This window comes from Lathyrus oleraceus, chromosome 5, assembly GCF_024323335.1.
Source record: "Lathyrus oleraceus cultivar Zhongwan6 chromosome 5, CAAS_Psat_ZW6_1.0, whole genome shotgun sequence".
NCBI classification, from domain to species: Eukaryota; Viridiplantae; Streptophyta; class Magnoliopsida; order Fabales; family Fabaceae; genus Lathyrus; species Lathyrus oleraceus.
This window is the reverse complement of record NC_066583.1, coordinates 259,326,721-259,345,369: the sequence shown is the minus strand read 5'-3', so window position 1 is coordinate 259,345,369 and position 18,649 is coordinate 259,326,721. Positions and strand designations below refer to the sequence as shown.

The following is an 18,649-nucleotide window of genomic DNA, read 5'->3' as shown; positions in this document are numbered from 1 at the left end:
TCAAGGACATCCCTACCTGTCTTGCATACATGAAACTCGACTCCGCACTCTCCTTGGATTCAAGAAACTTCATTCATTTATCAAAACAATTGATATGCACATGGTTGAACTCCAACCAATTGATTCCCAGAATAACATCGAATTGACTTAGAGGCAAACAAACTAAGTCAATCCCAAAATCTCTACCATAAATTGTCAAAGAATAATTCAAACACACCAACAAAGTAGTCACTAAACCATTAGATGGGGTATCAATGACCATGCTACCATTCCTAGCAGACACTTCCAAATTCAATCTTTTCACACACTCAGCAAATATAAATGAATTTGTTTCACCCGTATCAATAATAGTAATAAAAGGAATAGTATTAATAAAGAACATACCTCAAATCAAGTTATCAGATGCAATAGTATATGCTCTAGTAAAAGTAATAACCTTTCCTTTAGACTGAGTCTTCTTAGGTTTCTCACACTGAATACTAATATGACCTTTCTCTCCATAACTATAGCAAGTCAGACTATTACTCCTGCATTCAGCAATGCGAAGACCTTTCTTCCTACACTTGAAGCATTTCTGGTATGCCATCTTAGACTCAGCAACACGATAACCTGACTCTCCAAACTTGAAACATCTCACAGAAGCAGAAGTCCCTCCCTCACTTCCTTCTTTCCCACATGCTGCCTTCTGATTGAATTTCCGTTTTCTACCACCAGCTGGAGCCATAACTTGAAAAGTGTCAGCAATACCGCAATCGTTTCTTCCTCCATCCATATGTCCGAACACCAACAAACAGACCTTAAACAATGTATTAACATCGTTCACACACATGTCATATACTAGGGGACAATTAAGATTACAAAAACCTGGTCGGTTGGACCGACCTGCTATGATACCACTATGTAACACCCTAAAACCTCCACTCGCAATCGTATGGAATAAAAAAATTATAAACAACTATTTCACATAGGATGTCATGCAATCTCCACAATCAATATGCTATATAATACTTATTAATATAAAACATTTAACTAAAAATACCTGTCATCACATGCTTTCCTTTACTTAGGCTCATTGCAGAGAAATAATCAATAAAACGACTACTAAATCAAATAGTTCAAATATAAATCTTCTTTAAACTTAAAGTCAATCATGACAATATTCATTTAACACCAAAACAACTCAAAAACCAGGAGTTAAAAAATTCAATCTAGCAATAATAACCCTAAATAAAAATAAACATAATGTTCTCCCTCCCCAGTGATACAAACCAAAGCAACGATAATCTAAAAATGCATAAACCGAAAAAGAAGAATAACCTCAATGCCATCCTTCAGCTCTAAAGTAGCTACTCATCTACCTGATTGTTTGTACCCTAAGAAGGAGCACATAACACCACAACAGAACAAAGGGGGTGAGAATACGCTCAAAATATATAATGGTGCAAAAGAATGCAAGGGCAGCCTAAAGGAAAAACATCAACTTTCACGTATTTCAATTATATCAATCAATACAATAATTACTCAACAACACCTAAAACAACTCACGTGCGCAACCTTTATGTAATGCAATACAACAATGACCCAATTCATGCATGTGGTACCAACTCAACAAAGGTTCTTCATACAAACTGGGTCCCCACATCCGAACCCCGCCCCCTCATCCGAGCTCCAAGCCCCTTCATTTGAGCTTGAGACAAGTCACTAGTCCCCACGTCTGAACTTCTGACTCACCTCTTTCACAACACAACAACATATGATATATGACATACAATAATGCAACGACAACAACACAACAAATGATTAAAACCCTATATATGACTATAAATAATCATGTATTCAACGCATCAACAATAGTTCTCACTCCGACCTACGCTTCTCAATGATCATCAACAAGTATGTACAATAATTCACATAATTATACTTACACTTCACTATATATGTTTACATATCAACCAAACATCCACATAACACTCAATCACATCAACTAATCTCATTAAACACAACCAAATAGAAACTAATAATAGTTGGAATCAGAGACATACCGACGATTCGAGTAAAAGAATGACAACTTTGCGTTGTCACTCTCACTAAGCGAGACCTTTGCTCGCTGAGCGACAAATCATTCGCTAAGCGAGACTCACAGAAAACCAGACCCCCACTCTGTCACTCTTTCTTAAGCAAACATAATAGTTTGCTAAGCAAAGCTCATCCTCGCTAAGAGAGATCGCTCGTACCTACAAAAATCAGAAATGCGATTCCATCATTAAAGCCCTATCAAAGCTCCAAATTGTATCCCCAATCACCCAAATCAAACAGAAGACATCATATACATATCATGCCATGATTAACACATCATATAATCACTGATTAAACACATAATTCATCATTTTATCATGAATTTAAGATTATGCTCATAATACCAAATCATACACATGAACAACAACCCAATCAATTATCACATACAGAAGTAAACGAAAATCAGTAATCAAACCATGAACGAAATTCACATATTCCACAACAATCATCACATAATTATCATAGGTTTCTCTCAAGAGCACATAACATTAAAAATAAAATAAAATAGGGAAAAACCTAATGGAGATTAAGAACTTCTCCCTACCCATCATGCAATTAACATCATATTTAGATTAATCCCCTCTTACCTTGGATATACAGTAACAACTCTAAGCCTTGGCTATGGTGATTTCTTCCTAAACCCTTGTTCTCACTTTGCTCTCACTTTGCCTTTTGTCCCGAAAAAATTACATACTGGCTACTATTAGGTTTTTCTAATCCATTTTTATGAAAACCTAATTTAACCTTTCACTAATTACAAATTGGCCCAACTTATTATAAAATTCTCACCATTCACCTTATTTTTCTCATAATTTATATTTTCTACCTAAAACCTCTATTTCTATTTAATTTTAATATTATTTACTTATCTAATTATTTAATTAAATAACTTACACATTTCTATCAATCCCTACATAGCATAAACATGCCAAAACACCAAATCATCAATCGAATGCACAAGAATTCATTTAAATAAATAAATAAAGTATAAATTCTATTAAATAAATAATTTAAATAAAACAGGGTGTTACACTAGGAAGAAGAATATGTTTCAAAGCACTGGAAAACCGATTGAATCGAATGTGGGCAAGAAACAAAGTCTTGAATTTGTAGATTTGGTTCAAGAGTATTATCTTGTGACTTTCACTAGTGAGGAGGATTACTATTCAACTTTAATGGATGGTACTTGGCTTATATATGATCACTACTTATCACTAAGGGAGTGGAAATTAAACTTCTGTTTGACGAGTGATTCCATAGAACAAGTTGCTGTTTGGGTGCATGTTTCAGGCTTACCAATTGAATACTATGATGCTAGATTACTCACTTTCATTGGAAACTATATTGGTGCTACCATCAAAGCGGAAAAGAATACACTAGGCAAGGAAAATGGGAAAATATGCTAGACTTTGTGTGAAAGTTGACCAAACAAAACCTCTATTAGCAATGTTTTCCATTAAAGAAAGGAACCACAAGATCAAATACAAGGGTTTTTATCTTCTCTTCTTAAGTTGTGGCCACTTTGTCCATTTCGAAGAGGGTTGCATCGATCAGGCAAATGTTATTGTTAAAATGCTTCAATAGAAATAAAGAATGCAACTGATGATGGAAGTGCTGCTACCTTGATCCTTGGAGTTAAAGAGGATGGGCCTTGGATAGTGATCCATTAAGTCAGGAAGACAAGGAAAGGAAGTGGAACAAAAAATGGTGCAAATGCATGTCTGACGAATCTCAGGTCTGATCGAAGGAGAATAGATCAACGTTTATTACTCTTAATGATGATGTTACTGATTTAGAATTAGTAAATTCTCAAGAAGAAGCCATTAGAGGCAATGAAGACATTGTAATATTGACAAACTTTGAAAAACCTGATAGAAGGAGTAACTCAAACGATCAAATGGGAAGGAAGCAAGGAGCGAAGAATGCTGAGCGAATTAAACAAAGGAAAAAAAGAGTTTAAAAAAGGTTTTTCGCGTAGCTACACATGGCATTGAAAAGGAAAGGAGAAACGTGGGACCCTATGGCAAGAACAAGGAAACATATGAGAAAATGTTTGAAAAAGAGAAGCCGTTAGAGGTAGTTACAGGGCTATTCCTAACTGAAAACTCTTAATTACGGGCCTCCTTCAATCCAATAATGCTACTGGCTCTGATTCTGGCTCAACACATTTTTTGAAGCAGTTAGGCCCAAAATAGTTAAGATCTAACAGGGAGGTAGAAGGGGACATGTCTTCACCAATTACTGAAACTGAAGACCAAAACTCTGATAAGGAAGGGAATGAGAGAGATGAAAATGCCCATGACAAAGATTTTGACAAGAATTATTCGAGTACAAATTTGGAAGAAGAAGACTCTGACATGGATGCTGTGAAGGACACACTAAGCCAAGAACAAGGGCTTGAACCTAATCAGTAATATGTTTTTATGGTTGATATAAATCACATGATTATGTGGTGGAATTGTAGAGGTGTAACGAGCAAAGCTTTTGTTAGAGTTTGTAAACATACCTAACAACGACATATTCGAGCATACTAGTGACCATGAAAATGAGAGGTGATCCAAACGTCTTGGTTAAGTCTTTTAAAAGGTTAGGTTTTGACAAGTTAGTAGCTTTAGAGGCAAGGGGTTATTCGGGAGGGATTTCTTTAGCGTGGAGTTCTGACAAGGTGGAGGTTGAGGTTCTTGAAAATAGTTTCCAATTCCTGCATGTAAATTTGAAGTTCATAATCGGAGTTGAGTGTTTGTTCAACCCAGTCTATGCTAACCCTACGGAAGAAGGGCGTAACGAGTTGTGGAAAAAGTTAAAACGAATTTCGTAGAACATAAATAAAAGGTGGTTATTGGGGGAGATTTCAATGATATATTAAGTGCTCCTAAAAAAAGGAGGGGTCAAAGTTTATATGAGAAAATGTGATTGATTTAGGGATAAGGTGGAACCTTGTAGATTGATGGATCTTGGTTTTACTAGTTACATGTATACTTGGAGGGGTTCTGTTTAACAAGGTCGATCTATAATCTATGAGAGGCCCGATAGAGATATGTGTAATGATATACATATTCTCCAATTTCCTGATGCGTTTGTGAAAGTTCTCACTAGAATGACGTTCTCGGATGATCATCCAATCCTCGTTTGTCTAAGGGAGGATGAAATTAGAAGGATAATGAAAATATTTCACTTTGAGAGTACTTGGATTCTTGGAGATGATTATGAAGATTGGATCAAAGAGGTTGGAAATGATGGTCACACTGTCCCAAGGAATTTGGAGCATTTCAAAAATCAGGTTTCGTCTTTGAATAACCTTACAATTCAAAATGTTCAAGTCCAGAAGAATCATCTATTAAGTAGAACTTGAGGTATTCAAAGAAGCGTTCAAAATGGAAGAGGTCATGAAGGACTAAACATTTTGGAAAGAAACTTACAAAGGGAGTTGTTGAAGATCCTCCACTAAGAGGAATTTCTGTGATTTTAGAGGTCCAGAGCTAATTGGTTGGTTGATGGTGACAGAAAAACTTGCTACTATCACCTTAAAGCAATTCAAAGAAGGAGAAAAAAATAGAGTTACGATGATTAAAGATGAGGGAGAAGAGTGGATAGAAGACCAGGAACACATGTAAAATATTTTCAAAACCCTCTTTCGCAATATTTATACTTTTGATACTAGCATTCGTCAATATCAACATACTAGAATTTCTTTCCCTAGGACTAATGTGCATGATACCTTTAAGTTGCTAGAGGATATTAGCTATACTGAAATTAAGCAGGCCTTATTTCAAATGGACCCTTGGAAAGCTCCAGGGCCAGATGGATTCCCGACAAGTTTCTTTCAAAAATCCTAGTCTATAATTGGTGATATCATTGTTAGAGACATCAACCATATGTGGAGTAACCCTGAGACTATTAAAGAGGTTAACCAAATTAAAAATTGTCTGATTCCTAAGGTCCCCAAACCTATCTATGTCCAATAGTTCAAACCCATTTCTATGTGCAACATAATTTAAGTTTTGAGTAAATTTATTGTGAATAGAATGAAGGATCTTATTAATACCATCATTGGCCCTTACCAAACAGGCTTCATTCCGGGTAGAAACATACAAGAAAACATAGTTGTAGCTCAAGATATGTTACATATCACGCGTAAAATGAAGAGCAAATAAGGCTTCTTTATGGTGAAAGTGGATCTAGCTAAAACATATGAAAATGTTAGTTGGAACTTTGTTAGGGATGGAAAATGTACCCATCCTCAGTAGCTACCCGCAAAAATTACCCACAAAGAGTAGGGTAAAAATCCACAAAATGGGTTCGGGCACAAGCATAGGAAATTACCCAATAAAGTAAGCGGGTATGGGTGCAGGTACATGTACCTTAGTACCCAATCCTCCCTATACACGCATAATATATATTTATATATTTTTATTTTCAATATTATGTACACAGGTTAACCTAACAATTTTATTAAATACATCACTATTAAATTTCTACGCATTTTAATATAAATGTTTGTTTATTTATTAACTCAACAATAACATCCTCAAAATTATTTAAATGTTGTTACAAAATTAATATGATATGATAAATTATAATCGATCAATCATTTTTTATTAGAAATGCGGGTAAACGGATATGAGTATGGGTACTTAGGTATCCATAGGATACGAGTACGAGTACAAACATTGGTTCCCATGAAGGTATGAGCTCGACTACGAGGATTTATTTAACTGTGGGTTTGGGGACAGGTACTATAGTACCCTGTCCAAACCCTGCACATTTCCATCCCTAAACTTTGTTAACAATGTGTTATATGAGATTGGATCTCTTGAGAAACTAATCCAAGTCATCATGGCTACTATTTCTTCTGTGAGCATGTACATTAGGTAGAATGGTAATGGTACTAGCTACTTTCAATCCAAGAAAGGCTTAATGCAAGGTGATCCAATTTGAACTTACCTTTTCATGTTTTGCATGGATAAACTTTCTCACGTGATTAGTGAAGCCGTGGAGAAAAGAGTTTGAATTATAATTAAGGTGGGAAGAAGAGGACCAATCATCTCTCATTTGATGTTTGCTGATGATTTACTCCTCTTTGGAAAATCAACTAGGAGACAAATGCATTGTGTGGAAAGTGTCCTCAACAAGTTTTGTCAATAGTCAGGGAAAATAGTTAGCATTGTTAAAACAAGAGTGTTGTCATATAAAAATGCTCCACTTATAGTCAAGCGAGAGCTGCTATATATGTCAAGTTTTAAGGAGACAAATGACTTGGGAAAGTACCCGGGTGTGCCTTTAACAGGTAAAAATCCTAGACACAAAGATTTCACCCATCTTTTGGAGAATATTAAGGCCAGGCTCACAAGTTAGAAAGTCATGCATATGTTCTTTGCAAGTAGAGTAACCTTAGCCAAATCTGTCATGGAGGCTATGCCTACCTATATTATGATGTCCTTTGCCATGCCAAAAGAAATTCATGCTCTTTAGAGGAATTTTATTTGGGGTGACACTGAGAGTGAGAAGCATACTCATGTAGTAAATTGGAACATCATCACTAGTCCTAAGATGATTGGAGGCTTAGGATTAAGGAACTTAGTTTTGACCAATAGAGTCTGCTTGTTGAAGTTTGGATGGAAGCTCCTAAGTGGAGATAACAATTTATGGTGCCAAGTACTCATAGAAAAATATGGTCGATGTAGTGAGAACTTTCGTAATGTAATTATTAAGCCAACTGACTCCAGTTTTTGGAAGAATATTGGTAAGGATTGGCGCATAATGCAGTCTCTCATTAATTGGGATATTGGGAATGGGGAAACGAATAATTCCTGGACTGATGTTTGGATCCCTTCGAGAGTTATAGGGAATGATGAAAGAATTTCAAAACCTGAACAATTCTCAAATTAGTAAAGTTATTGATCTAATGACCGATAATGGAGAGTGGAACCTCGATTTCCTTCAAAGATTAATTCCTCAAAACATTGTTGAAGAAATCTTAGCCATTTACCCTCCTTGAACTAGCAATGGGAATGATGCGTGTCAATGGAAAGGATCTAGAGATGGAAGCTTTGCTATCAGAAGTGCATATCATATATTGAGATCCAATAGCACTGACAACGAGAGTGATGCATAACTTATATGAAACTTGAAGACCTCTGAAAGGATCCGTGCTTTTATATGGCTAGTCAATAATGATAACCTCATCACCAATCTTCTTCTGAGCAGGATGAACATTAGAGATCCCTATTATCAGGATTGCATGGAGGAAATCGAAAATATGATATGTGCTATGAGAGATTGTGCTGTTGCTAAACCCGTATGGCTCTCGCTTGTTAGAGCATCAAGCCAGAGCATTTCCTTTAATGCAGGTTTGCAGAACTGGATGCGAATGAACTTGCAGAACAACCATGGGCAAGGAGACTTAGACAATTGGAAATCTATGTGGGCTACAACTTGCCATTCCTTGTGGTATTGGCGTAATAAGACGATTTATGATGCAAACTAAATTACACCTACTGTGTTGGATGATGATATCAAGAGAAGATTTCAAGACTACACAATGAGTTTCGATCTGCAGCGAAGATTGAACTTTCTGATTTAGAATTTGATCTTTCATTAGGTGGAGACCGACACATGAGAATTAGATTACGGTCAATATGGATGGAGTTATGAAGAACAATGGGAGAGTTGGTTGTGGTGGTTTACTTCAGGATTCCTTAGGCAGATGGCTTGAAGACTTATCCAAGAATATTGGCGTTTGCAGTGTTTTTTCCAGCCGAGATGTGGGGTGTGCTTAAGGGTATAATATTTGCTCTTGGAAAAGGCTACATGAAGATTGAGTTACAAACTTATAACAAAAGTATTGTTGAGGCCATTAATAAGAGGTACCTAAGAGTACAAAAAGGTAATGGCTTGTTTCATTAGATTAAAAACTGTTTGAACGAGGAATGAGAGTTCATAATCTCTCATGTGCATAGAGAAGTCAACCACAATGCAGATGCTATGGATAACAAGGGCCTTCATTATGAATTAAGTTTGATGGTTTATGGAGATTACCCTAATGATCTTATTGCGTTCCTTTTGAATGATATTGCTGGACACTCCTGTGTTATTATTGTGTAATTGCTTTTTCTTTTGGACTTAGGCCCTCTTGATTAAAAAAAACCCTAGAGATTCCTGCTCAAAGGGCAAATAAGACTGAACCTCCATATATTTTCCCGATACCAATTTAAAAAATAGATTTAAAAATAGGCAAAATACCATTTTTATCCTTTAACTTTACCTCAGGGTCAATTTTGGTCCCTTAATTTTAAAAAGTTCCAAGCTAATCCTTTAATTGTTCAAGTAGTGCCACATTCATCTTTTGAGTTTGCCCCGTTAGTCAAACTCAATATTAGTGTACAAGTGGCGCACATGTGTAGTTTATGTGGAAATATTCTGCCATGTGGATAAAAGTGAGAAACCTTAAAAAAGAAAGTCAAATGAACAGAGACATTCATCCCAACGTGCGATTTGAGGAAAGAACCATCAAACACTAGTGAAGCTATTATCATTTCTTGAAGGTGCATCAACTGTGATTTGAGGCGAAGACGTCCGCTCAAGGTGAAATCGAATACACCATTGCTCATTAGAGGTATGTTTGAACTGATTATTCTGCAAGTCTTTTATGTTGTAGTTTTAGGGTTTATGGAATCCTTCTGAAATTCATCTTTTTCTTCGCTTCTATTTTAGGGCATAGTTTGAAAAGGATGAACATTTACATCTAAAAATCCATCACAATGGTGAATTTGTAGACGAGGAACATACTATGTACGAAGGGGGTGAGGTGGCTGACTTGAAAATAAATGTTGATAGGTGGAGTTATTTTGAGTTGTTAGGTTTTTTAAGGATTTAGGTTATAATTCCATAAATGATCTCTATAGGGTTCATCTTAGTGTTGACATCTATATTCAACACACATTGTCTCAGCCTGAGTATTATGATGGTCAACTTGACGAGATAGTAGTGGAGAAAAATGATATTGTAGATGAGAGTGAAGAGGTGTTTGCTGCAATGTATGAAGAAGTAATTAATGCGGAGGGGGGGGGGGTTGAAGGAAACTAAGTTGAAGGAAATTGATGCAAGGGAAAATGATATAAGGGAAACTGATGTAAGGGGAAATGATGCAAGAGAAACTAATGTAAGGGAAACTAGTGATGAGGTGCATGGTGATGTTAGCTTTGGTGATAATGAGGATGAGAGCTTCAATTATGATAGTGCAATGGATGTAGCATTTGATGATAAATCTGATGAGTATGATGATGAGTTGGTTGAGGAAGATGAAATGACTAATCTAATTGACTATGTGAATGAAGATGATCAAGAGGGGAACACCAAAAAAGGTAAAGAAAAGTGGTAAGAAAACAAAGAAGAATTTAAAGGGAGTGATAATAAAAGTGAGGATCTAGAAAATGGGTGTGAAAGTGATGATATCAGTGGGGTTAGGAGAAATAAGTACCCAATGTTCAAGTTACAAAAAGACATGTCCAATTACAAATGGGAGGTGAGAATGTATTTTAGTACCAAATGTGATTTTAAGGAAGCAATCACCTCATATGCAGTCCAATCAGGCAGAAATTTGAAGTTCACTAAAAATGACAAGATAAGGGTGAGGGTTAGGTGTAAAGATGGATGTGAGTGAGAAGCTTATTGTGAAAAATTGTCTAATGAGGATTCCTGGCAACTAAGAAAGGTAGTTAACATTCATAGATGCAGTAGAGAGTATAATGTGAAGATGATGAACACTAAATGGTTGAGCAAAAAGATTCAGAATTCATTAAAAAAAACCTTAGATTGAAGCTTAAGGATATAAAAGAAAATATATAAAAGAAGTGGAATGTAGGGGTCAACAAGACCAAAGGCATAAGAGCTAGATTTGAAGCTAGAGACGTGGTTGATGGTTTTTTCCTAGGGGATTATACAAGGATTTATGACTATTGCCATGAGTTATTAAGGTTAAACCTAGGGTCAATAGTAAAACTAAATGTTAAACCTTCTCAAGAAGGTATTGATGATCAAAAATCCCATTTCAAAAGGCTTTGCATATGCTATGCAACTTGTAAAGAGAGCTTCTAGTTATGCAGATATTTCACAGGCCTTGATAGTTATTTTTTGCAAGGTCATCGTGGAGGTCAAATCCTGACAACCATAGGTAGAGATCCCAATGATCAAATACTACCAATAGAATTTGCAGTAGTGGAGAGTGAAAATAAGGATAACTGGACATGGTTCTTGGAGCTGCTTATTGATGACCTTGGTGGAAGAGATGAATGTTTCACATACACTATTATTCAAACTAATTCAATCTCATACGCTTGTTACAACATTCTAAATACCACTACACCTAAAACAATACAAAACATGCTATTCCATTTTTGTTCCCATTTCACCATCTTCTTCATTTGAATTTGTAATTCACTCAACTGTAGCTCCAGTCCCTAGCCCTAAGAGACTCTACCTCCATTTTTACAGCATCAAGTTTGTTTTTTAGCTTCTCCAACCTACTCTTTTGCTTCTTCATAAACTGACATTTCTCATCTACCACATCCTCATAGAGTCAATCAAAATATCCACAATCAACTTGTGTTGCATACTATGTATTTGACAAATGATCTATATCAGAATAACCAGAAAAGAAGAAAATATTCAAATTCGTTCTTACCTTATAATGACGACATCCCCAAAATTGTTTCCCAAAGTTCGTAACAGTTGAGGCTCTACGAAGAACAACCATGTCTCCACAACGACATATGAGTTTCCATCGCAAATTGGAATCCAAACTACCAAAGCTCTTCAAATTAGATTCATTTGAATAACGCCCAAAATTCATTGATGATGATACTTTCATTTTCCATAATCAATTTAAGTGAAAATCTCTCCAAATTGATGAACCCAAAATCGAATTGGACAAAAAAACCTAACAAGAGAGGGAGGGAGACGATGGAACGAAGAAGATGAAATATGAAATACACGTCAGCTGCCACGCATACCAAAACAAACGTCTTTTTCAGCCAAATGCTATGACATTATTTAAACAATTAAATGATCAATTTTTTTTTTAAATTAAGAGACCAAAATGTATCTCGAGGTAAAGTTAAAAGACCAATAATGATATTTTGCCTTTAAAAATGGTCTTTATTAGTATTTTTAAGAGTTCTCCCTCCCGTATCTTAGTAGTTTCATAAAGCTAATCTGGTCTATATTTTAACACTTCTCCCTCGCGTCTCTTTCCCTCCATTCCATATAACCAAACGGACGTTTTTGGTAGAACTGGTGAGGGATAACTTTGAAAGCTGCAAACTCACCTATTCTTGTTGTTTGAGAAGCACACTATTATTTCACACTTGTATCCCATGTTGTAATTGTTGTTGTTGTTACTTTCACACAGCAATTTTACATTGTTACGTGTTATCTTAATTAATGTTGACTCAGTTTCAGTGGCTCCACTCTGAACTAACCAACGTTTGCAAGTCTCTATTTCGTGTGAAGCAGTTACATGCTTGTCTTTTGAAAACCCATCTCTCACAAGACCCTTTTTATGCAACTCAAATCATTAGACTTTATGCATTTAACAATCACATTAACTATGCCTATCATGTGTTCGATAAAACTTCCTCCCGAAGTGTCTACCTTTGGAATTCCATGATTCGAGCTCTTGCCAAGACTCAAAGATTTACCAATGCAATCTCTCTATTTAGAACCATGCTTGAGTCTGACATAAGGCCTGATAATTATACTTATGCTTGTGTTATACGTGCATGCTCTGACAATTTTGATTTTGGTATGTTAAGACTTGTTCATGGAAGTGCTGTATCTGCAGGGTTGAGACTGGACCCTATTTGTTGCAGTGCACTTGTGAGTGCTTATTCAAAACTTGGTCTTGTTCATCAAGCGTGTAGCGTGTTTAATGGGATTGATGAGCCGGATTTAGTTTTGTGGAACTCGTTGATTTCTGCTTATGTGTGTTCTGGTATGTGGGATATAGGGATTCAAATGTTTAGCTCAATGAGACTTTCTGGGAAGAAGCCCGATGAGTATACAGTGGCTGGATTACTTGTGGGTGTTGTAGATTCTAGCTTGCTCAGCATTGGCCAAGGATTACATGGTTTAAGTCAAAAGAATGGGCTTGATTCTGATTCTCATGTAGGTAGTTTACTGGTGAGTATGTACTTGAGATGTAAGTGCATGGACTCAGCTTATAGAGTCTTTTGTAGTATTTTCAATCCTGATTTGGTTACATGGTCGGCTCTAATAGCTGGGTATTCTCAGTGTGGGGAGTATCAAAAAGCATTGCTCTTTTTCAAGAAATTAAACACGGAGAGCAAGAAACCGGATTCTGTTTTGATTGCTACTGTGTTGGCTTCTATAGCTCAGACAGCGAATGTAGTACCAGGATGTGAGGTACATGGTTACATTCTTCGGTATGGATTGGAATCAGATGTTAAGGTCTCCTCAGCTCTCATAGACATGTATTCAAAGTGTGGTTTCCTAAACTTGGGAACTCGTGTGTTCAAGATGATGCCTGAACGGAATATAATTTCTTATAATTCAATAATTTTGGCTCTTGGCTTGCATGGACGTGCGTCCAAGGCTTTTTTGATGTTTGATGAGATACTAGAGAAAGGATTAGTACCTGATGAAGCAACATTCTCTGCTCTCCTTTGTGCTTGTTGTCATGCTGGCCTGGTCAAAGACGGCCGAGAGATTTTCCAGAGAATGAAAGACGAGTTCAACATCAAAGCTAGACCTGAGCATTATGTTTACATGGTGAAGCTTCTTGGCAGTGCTGGGGAGTTAGAAGAGGCCCACTCTCTCACTCAGTCCTTACCTGAACCGGTAGACAAGGCCATTCTAGGAGCCTTATTATCATGCTGTGATTCTTATGGAAATTCTGAGTTGGCAGAAACTATAGCTCAGCAGATTTTTAAAAGTAATCCTGCTGACAATGTTTACAAGGTTATGCTTTCGAACATATATGCTGGGGATGAGAGGTGGGATGATGCTAAGAAGTTGAGGGATAAAATAACAGGAGGTACGAAGAAAATGCCTGGAGTTAGTTGGATCGAAGGCAATTATTATTAATTCTGAAAGTATAGATTCGCTGCAAATTCGATAGACTATAACTGCTGTCAGATATAAAGAGGCATCCCAGAAAGGTATTATAATGTGAAACTCTGAAAGTGGAAATGGAGTGGGTTTCATCCTTGTACCAGGCTCCTGCTGATGGTTTCACTTCAGCTATATTTTGAAAATTTTGGAAAATTTATGCTTCAAAGATTACTTGGAAGTGCGCAATCCCCAGTTTAATAACTAATGTTCCAAAGTCCAAATAACACTCTGAACTTGCATGAAAATTGCAATTAATATAGTCACTCTTTTGATATAAAGGTTTAGGGCCTTGAGAGTCGGGAATGCCACAAACAAAAAAGAGGGACGGGAGGGATGTTAAAAGTTTGTATAATATGTACATGCTTCTGAACCTTAACTTACTATTTCTAATAACTATTCTGAATATGATGTTTTTAATACACATTCAAACCTGAATACTTAAATTGATTAATTTCCTCTTTGGTTTGACTCGTGAATTATGTAATCATGTACCAAAAATAAATCAGTTGTTCAATCTTGAAATCCTAATATGCTTGTGCATATTTTGCATTTTCGCACTGAGAGATAGTGTTTATGTTACAATCATCTAGGGTTGTTGGTAGTGTTCATCAAATGATAGTGATCTTCTGTGATTTTCATCCAGGTGTTGTCTATTTTAATGGACATCTTTGATGATGTATTTGAATACTATACTGGCCATTATGAGCAAACATTTTCTTGAATTCTGTTTTGCTCATAAATTGACAAAAAGTTAAATATCTGAAATTCAGCCATGTTTTTTTTCTTTTCATTTATGTGCTTATTTGGGTGAACACTTGATCCAACTATCTACTGACCTTAAAGAGAAAGTGTCGTTGTATCCACAAGTTACAAATCTTCTTTGGACCAGGTAAGCTTCTAATTAATTCTTAATTTCACATGTCTTGTATCGATATTCATTTTCATTATCACTATTTGGCAACTGATATTAGCACTTGGGTTAAATGTTAGCTGGTATCGGACTGAAATTTTTTCAGTTTGAAAATAGATGCTCAAGCTATTGTCTATGGATGAGCTATGTTAGATCACCCGTGTACAAGGGCGGGGCTACATGGCCACCCCGAACATCCCAAAATTTTCTTTTTATTAGGCTGGGAAAATTTATTATAATTGATATTTTTGTGAAAATATCATTTTATTTTGGGATGTTGAAATGGAGGGTTTGACTATTTATAAAACTAATTTTTGTTTTTTTTTAGTGTTTTATTTAAAAAAAAAAAGGGATTATGGGACGTTGAAATTGAGGGTTTGACTATGTATAAAACTAATTTTTGTTTTTTTAGTGTTTTATTTATAAAAAAAAGGGATTTGAACTCGTGACAAATAGTGTAATTGTCAAAATTTTGCTTGCCCTCCAAGAAAAACATCCTAGCTCTGCCACTACACATGTAACAAATTTAGCTCCTTTGTTGCAAGATGTTGGAGCAATCGGGAGATCAACACGAGGAAACATTTTTTATTTCGAGACTTTTCTTTTATGAGCAACACATTTTTGTGAGAGACACACTACATATTAACCCCAAACCTTCTAATTAATATGAGACTTCTCACACTACTCACACTTGTTATTCTCAACACTCCACCTCGAGTGGAAACTCTTTCATCCACATACACTCGTACCGCCGTTGACAAACACTCTATCCACGACTATGTGGGGATACTTTTGATACAAGTGAGTCGGACCATTCATTTGAACTAAAAGATCATGATACCACTGTTGGGGAAACGCCGTTGACAGACACTCTACCCACGACTATGTGGGGATATTTTTGATACAAGTGAGTCGGTCCCTTTACTTGAACCAAAAGATCATGATACCATTGTTGGGAAATCAGGGGGTCAACAAGGGAGCATTTTTCACTTGGGGACTTTCCTTTTATGAGCAACACACTTTTGTGAGAGACACATTACATATTCACCCAAAACCTTAAGGTGATATGTGTGTGGGTTCTCCTACTTATAAATGCTCAAGTCTCCACATTTCTAATCAATGTGTGACTTCCCCACACTACTCACTTGTTATTCTCAACACTCTCCCTCAAATGTGAGTCTGTCCACAATGCTTCCCCTCAAATGGAAGCTCTTTCATCCACATACACTTGTACCGCCGTTGACACATTTCTACGGGACACTTCACTCGAACAAAAAACTCACGATACCACTGTTTGGGCAATCGGGGGTTAACATGAGGATGCATTTTTCACTTGAGGACTTTCTTTTTAAGAGGGACACACTTTTATGAGAAACACACTATATATTTACCCAAACCTTAAGGTGATAGCTGTGTGGATTCTCCCACTTATAAATGCTTAAGTCTCTATATTTCTAATCAATATGAGAATTCCCCACATTACACTCACTTATTATTCTCAACACAAGTCTTCAAAGCTCAGTATCTATAAATATGACATTCATAAATATGACATCTTCATAGATGGTGGGGTTGTTTTCTTGAATATAATTGGGTAATATCTTAATCTTACATAACTTTCTCAAAGTCCTCTCTTGTGTACAATGTTACTTTTGGCCTTTTAAAAGGCAAAATATCTATTATTAGTTAGATACATGCATGTTTTAGACTTCAAATCCGTCATTTATTACAAGTTTATGATTTATCTAGGAAGATATTTCAGTTTCTTTCTTGCTGCATCATATTGTAGGGATGTTCAATAATAATGAAATGCAACAAGTTGAAGATTTGGACCACCAAAAAATATGAACACTTCATCTCCATCAAAAATCCTAAGATAATAAGTGTATAGATTATCTTTTTTTATATATCTTTCATTTAGTCAATTTCTATCTAATGTAGGACTAATCATCCACACTCCGTGTATGTTTGGTTTAGTTCTTGGAAGATGCAAAAACAATTTTAGAGGCGTAGAATTGATTATGAAATAATTTTTGAAGTGTTTGTTTCTTCTAAAGTATAATTGATTCTGCCTCTAGAATTGATTCTATTTGAAACTACAATATATACCTTTTAAGTTTAAATGTGACTTTTACACTGAAATTTGTTGTTCATCTTACTTTTACATAAATCACTTTATATTTAACTCAGTTTTTACATAAATTAACATTTAACTCACTTTTACATAAATATATTCAAACATAAATCATTTTACATTTAACTCACTTTTAATCAAAATCAATTTATTCAGAATCAATTCTTCTCATTGCAAAATCAAACACTTCAACTCCAACAATCTCTTCTTCGTCTAGTCTCGCACATCACTATAGTTGTACCCTTTTGACAAAGAGTACACGCTGGCTGACCCTACCATGTGGTTAGGAAGACTTTCAATACTAGAATTTGTTTTATCTGATTCATTTCCGCTCCCTCATCTAGTTGAACCGTCACTATGATACCACTTATTGAGTTGAACCGTCACTATGATACCACTTATTGACAAGTTTGAGGAACATCAGAAGCAAGGAAACCGAACACTAAAAAAGAAAGAGAGAGAGAGAGAGCCGAGGGTGTTTGATTAAATTCCATAGAATTTTCCCAATAAATTAATGCAAAAAACAACATTATGTAACTATGCATACAACTGCACAACTGGATATTATACATGCATTGAAAGGCAGTAACTACTAAGTATGAAGAAAGGATGTAAAACTTAGTGTACAACTTAGCTCTTCAATCTTACTCATTTTTGTTGAACTTGATTCATAAATTTAATTTCTTACGGGTTTATTACATAATTACACTCTTTGAGATAGCTTGAATATGTTTAGTATTATCCGAATTAATCTAGTCCACCCATAAGAGCTTGAAAGCCACGAATTTTGAGAGTTCTAAGTAACAATGAATGTAGAAATCGTTGCACCTTTCGTGAAGCCATCATTTACAGCTGAGAAATTATCCATGAGCTACGCCTACATTATTGGTACAATGCTAGTGTGTGGAATCTAGCTATTTGGATTCTCATGGGAGTTTTACATTGGAGCAGCTTTATTTGAATTATGAAAGAACAAATTACCATGACATTCATGAGACAACAAGTCCTAAGTACTTGAAAAGCATGTCTTCTAGTATCGTACAAGTTTTTAACTTCTTTCTGATTGTCCTAATATCATTCAGAAGGTACACCATTAATAAGGATCAAGGTTTTAAATACATTACACTTTGCTGACTAGTGACCACTATATAGAGTATAATTATATATGCTGACCAAAAGTACCCTAGGTAGTATACATGAAGAATTAATTGTTTGTACGTTCTGGACCTTAGATTTTTGGGATGATCATTTGTTTGTTCTTGATTTCATTATAGGGTTGGTGCCAATTATGATCAATTATGTTCTCCTATTTCCTTGCCAGAAAACATGCCAGGTTTTACTTTCAATTGTCAGAATCTGTAGTGTCTTTTCTAGTGTGGAATACAATTTCTGAACATTAA

The 18,649-nt window shown here is 35.8% G+C and overlaps 2 protein-coding genes across 2 annotated transcripts; one reads left to right on the top strand and one right to left on the bottom strand.

Annotated features, from left to right (window-relative positions):
- Positions 1-385: 385 nt before the first annotated feature.
- Positions 386-772, bottom strand: LOC127080085 (uncharacterized). Its single transcript, XM_051020414.1, has one exon. The coding sequence runs from the start codon at positions 770-772 to the stop codon at positions 386-388; it is 387 nt and encodes a 128-aa protein (XP_050876371.1).
- Positions 773-12,210: 11,438 nt separating this feature from the next.
- Positions 12,211-14,670, top strand: LOC127083683 (putative pentatricopeptide repeat-containing protein At1g64310). Its single transcript, XM_051024015.1, has one exon. The coding sequence runs from the start codon at positions 12,517-12,519 to the stop codon at positions 14,176-14,178; it is 1,662 nt and encodes a 553-aa protein (XP_050879972.1). The 5' UTR covers positions 12,211-12,516; the 3' UTR covers positions 14,179-14,670.
- Positions 14,671-18,649: the final 3,979 nt, after the last annotated feature.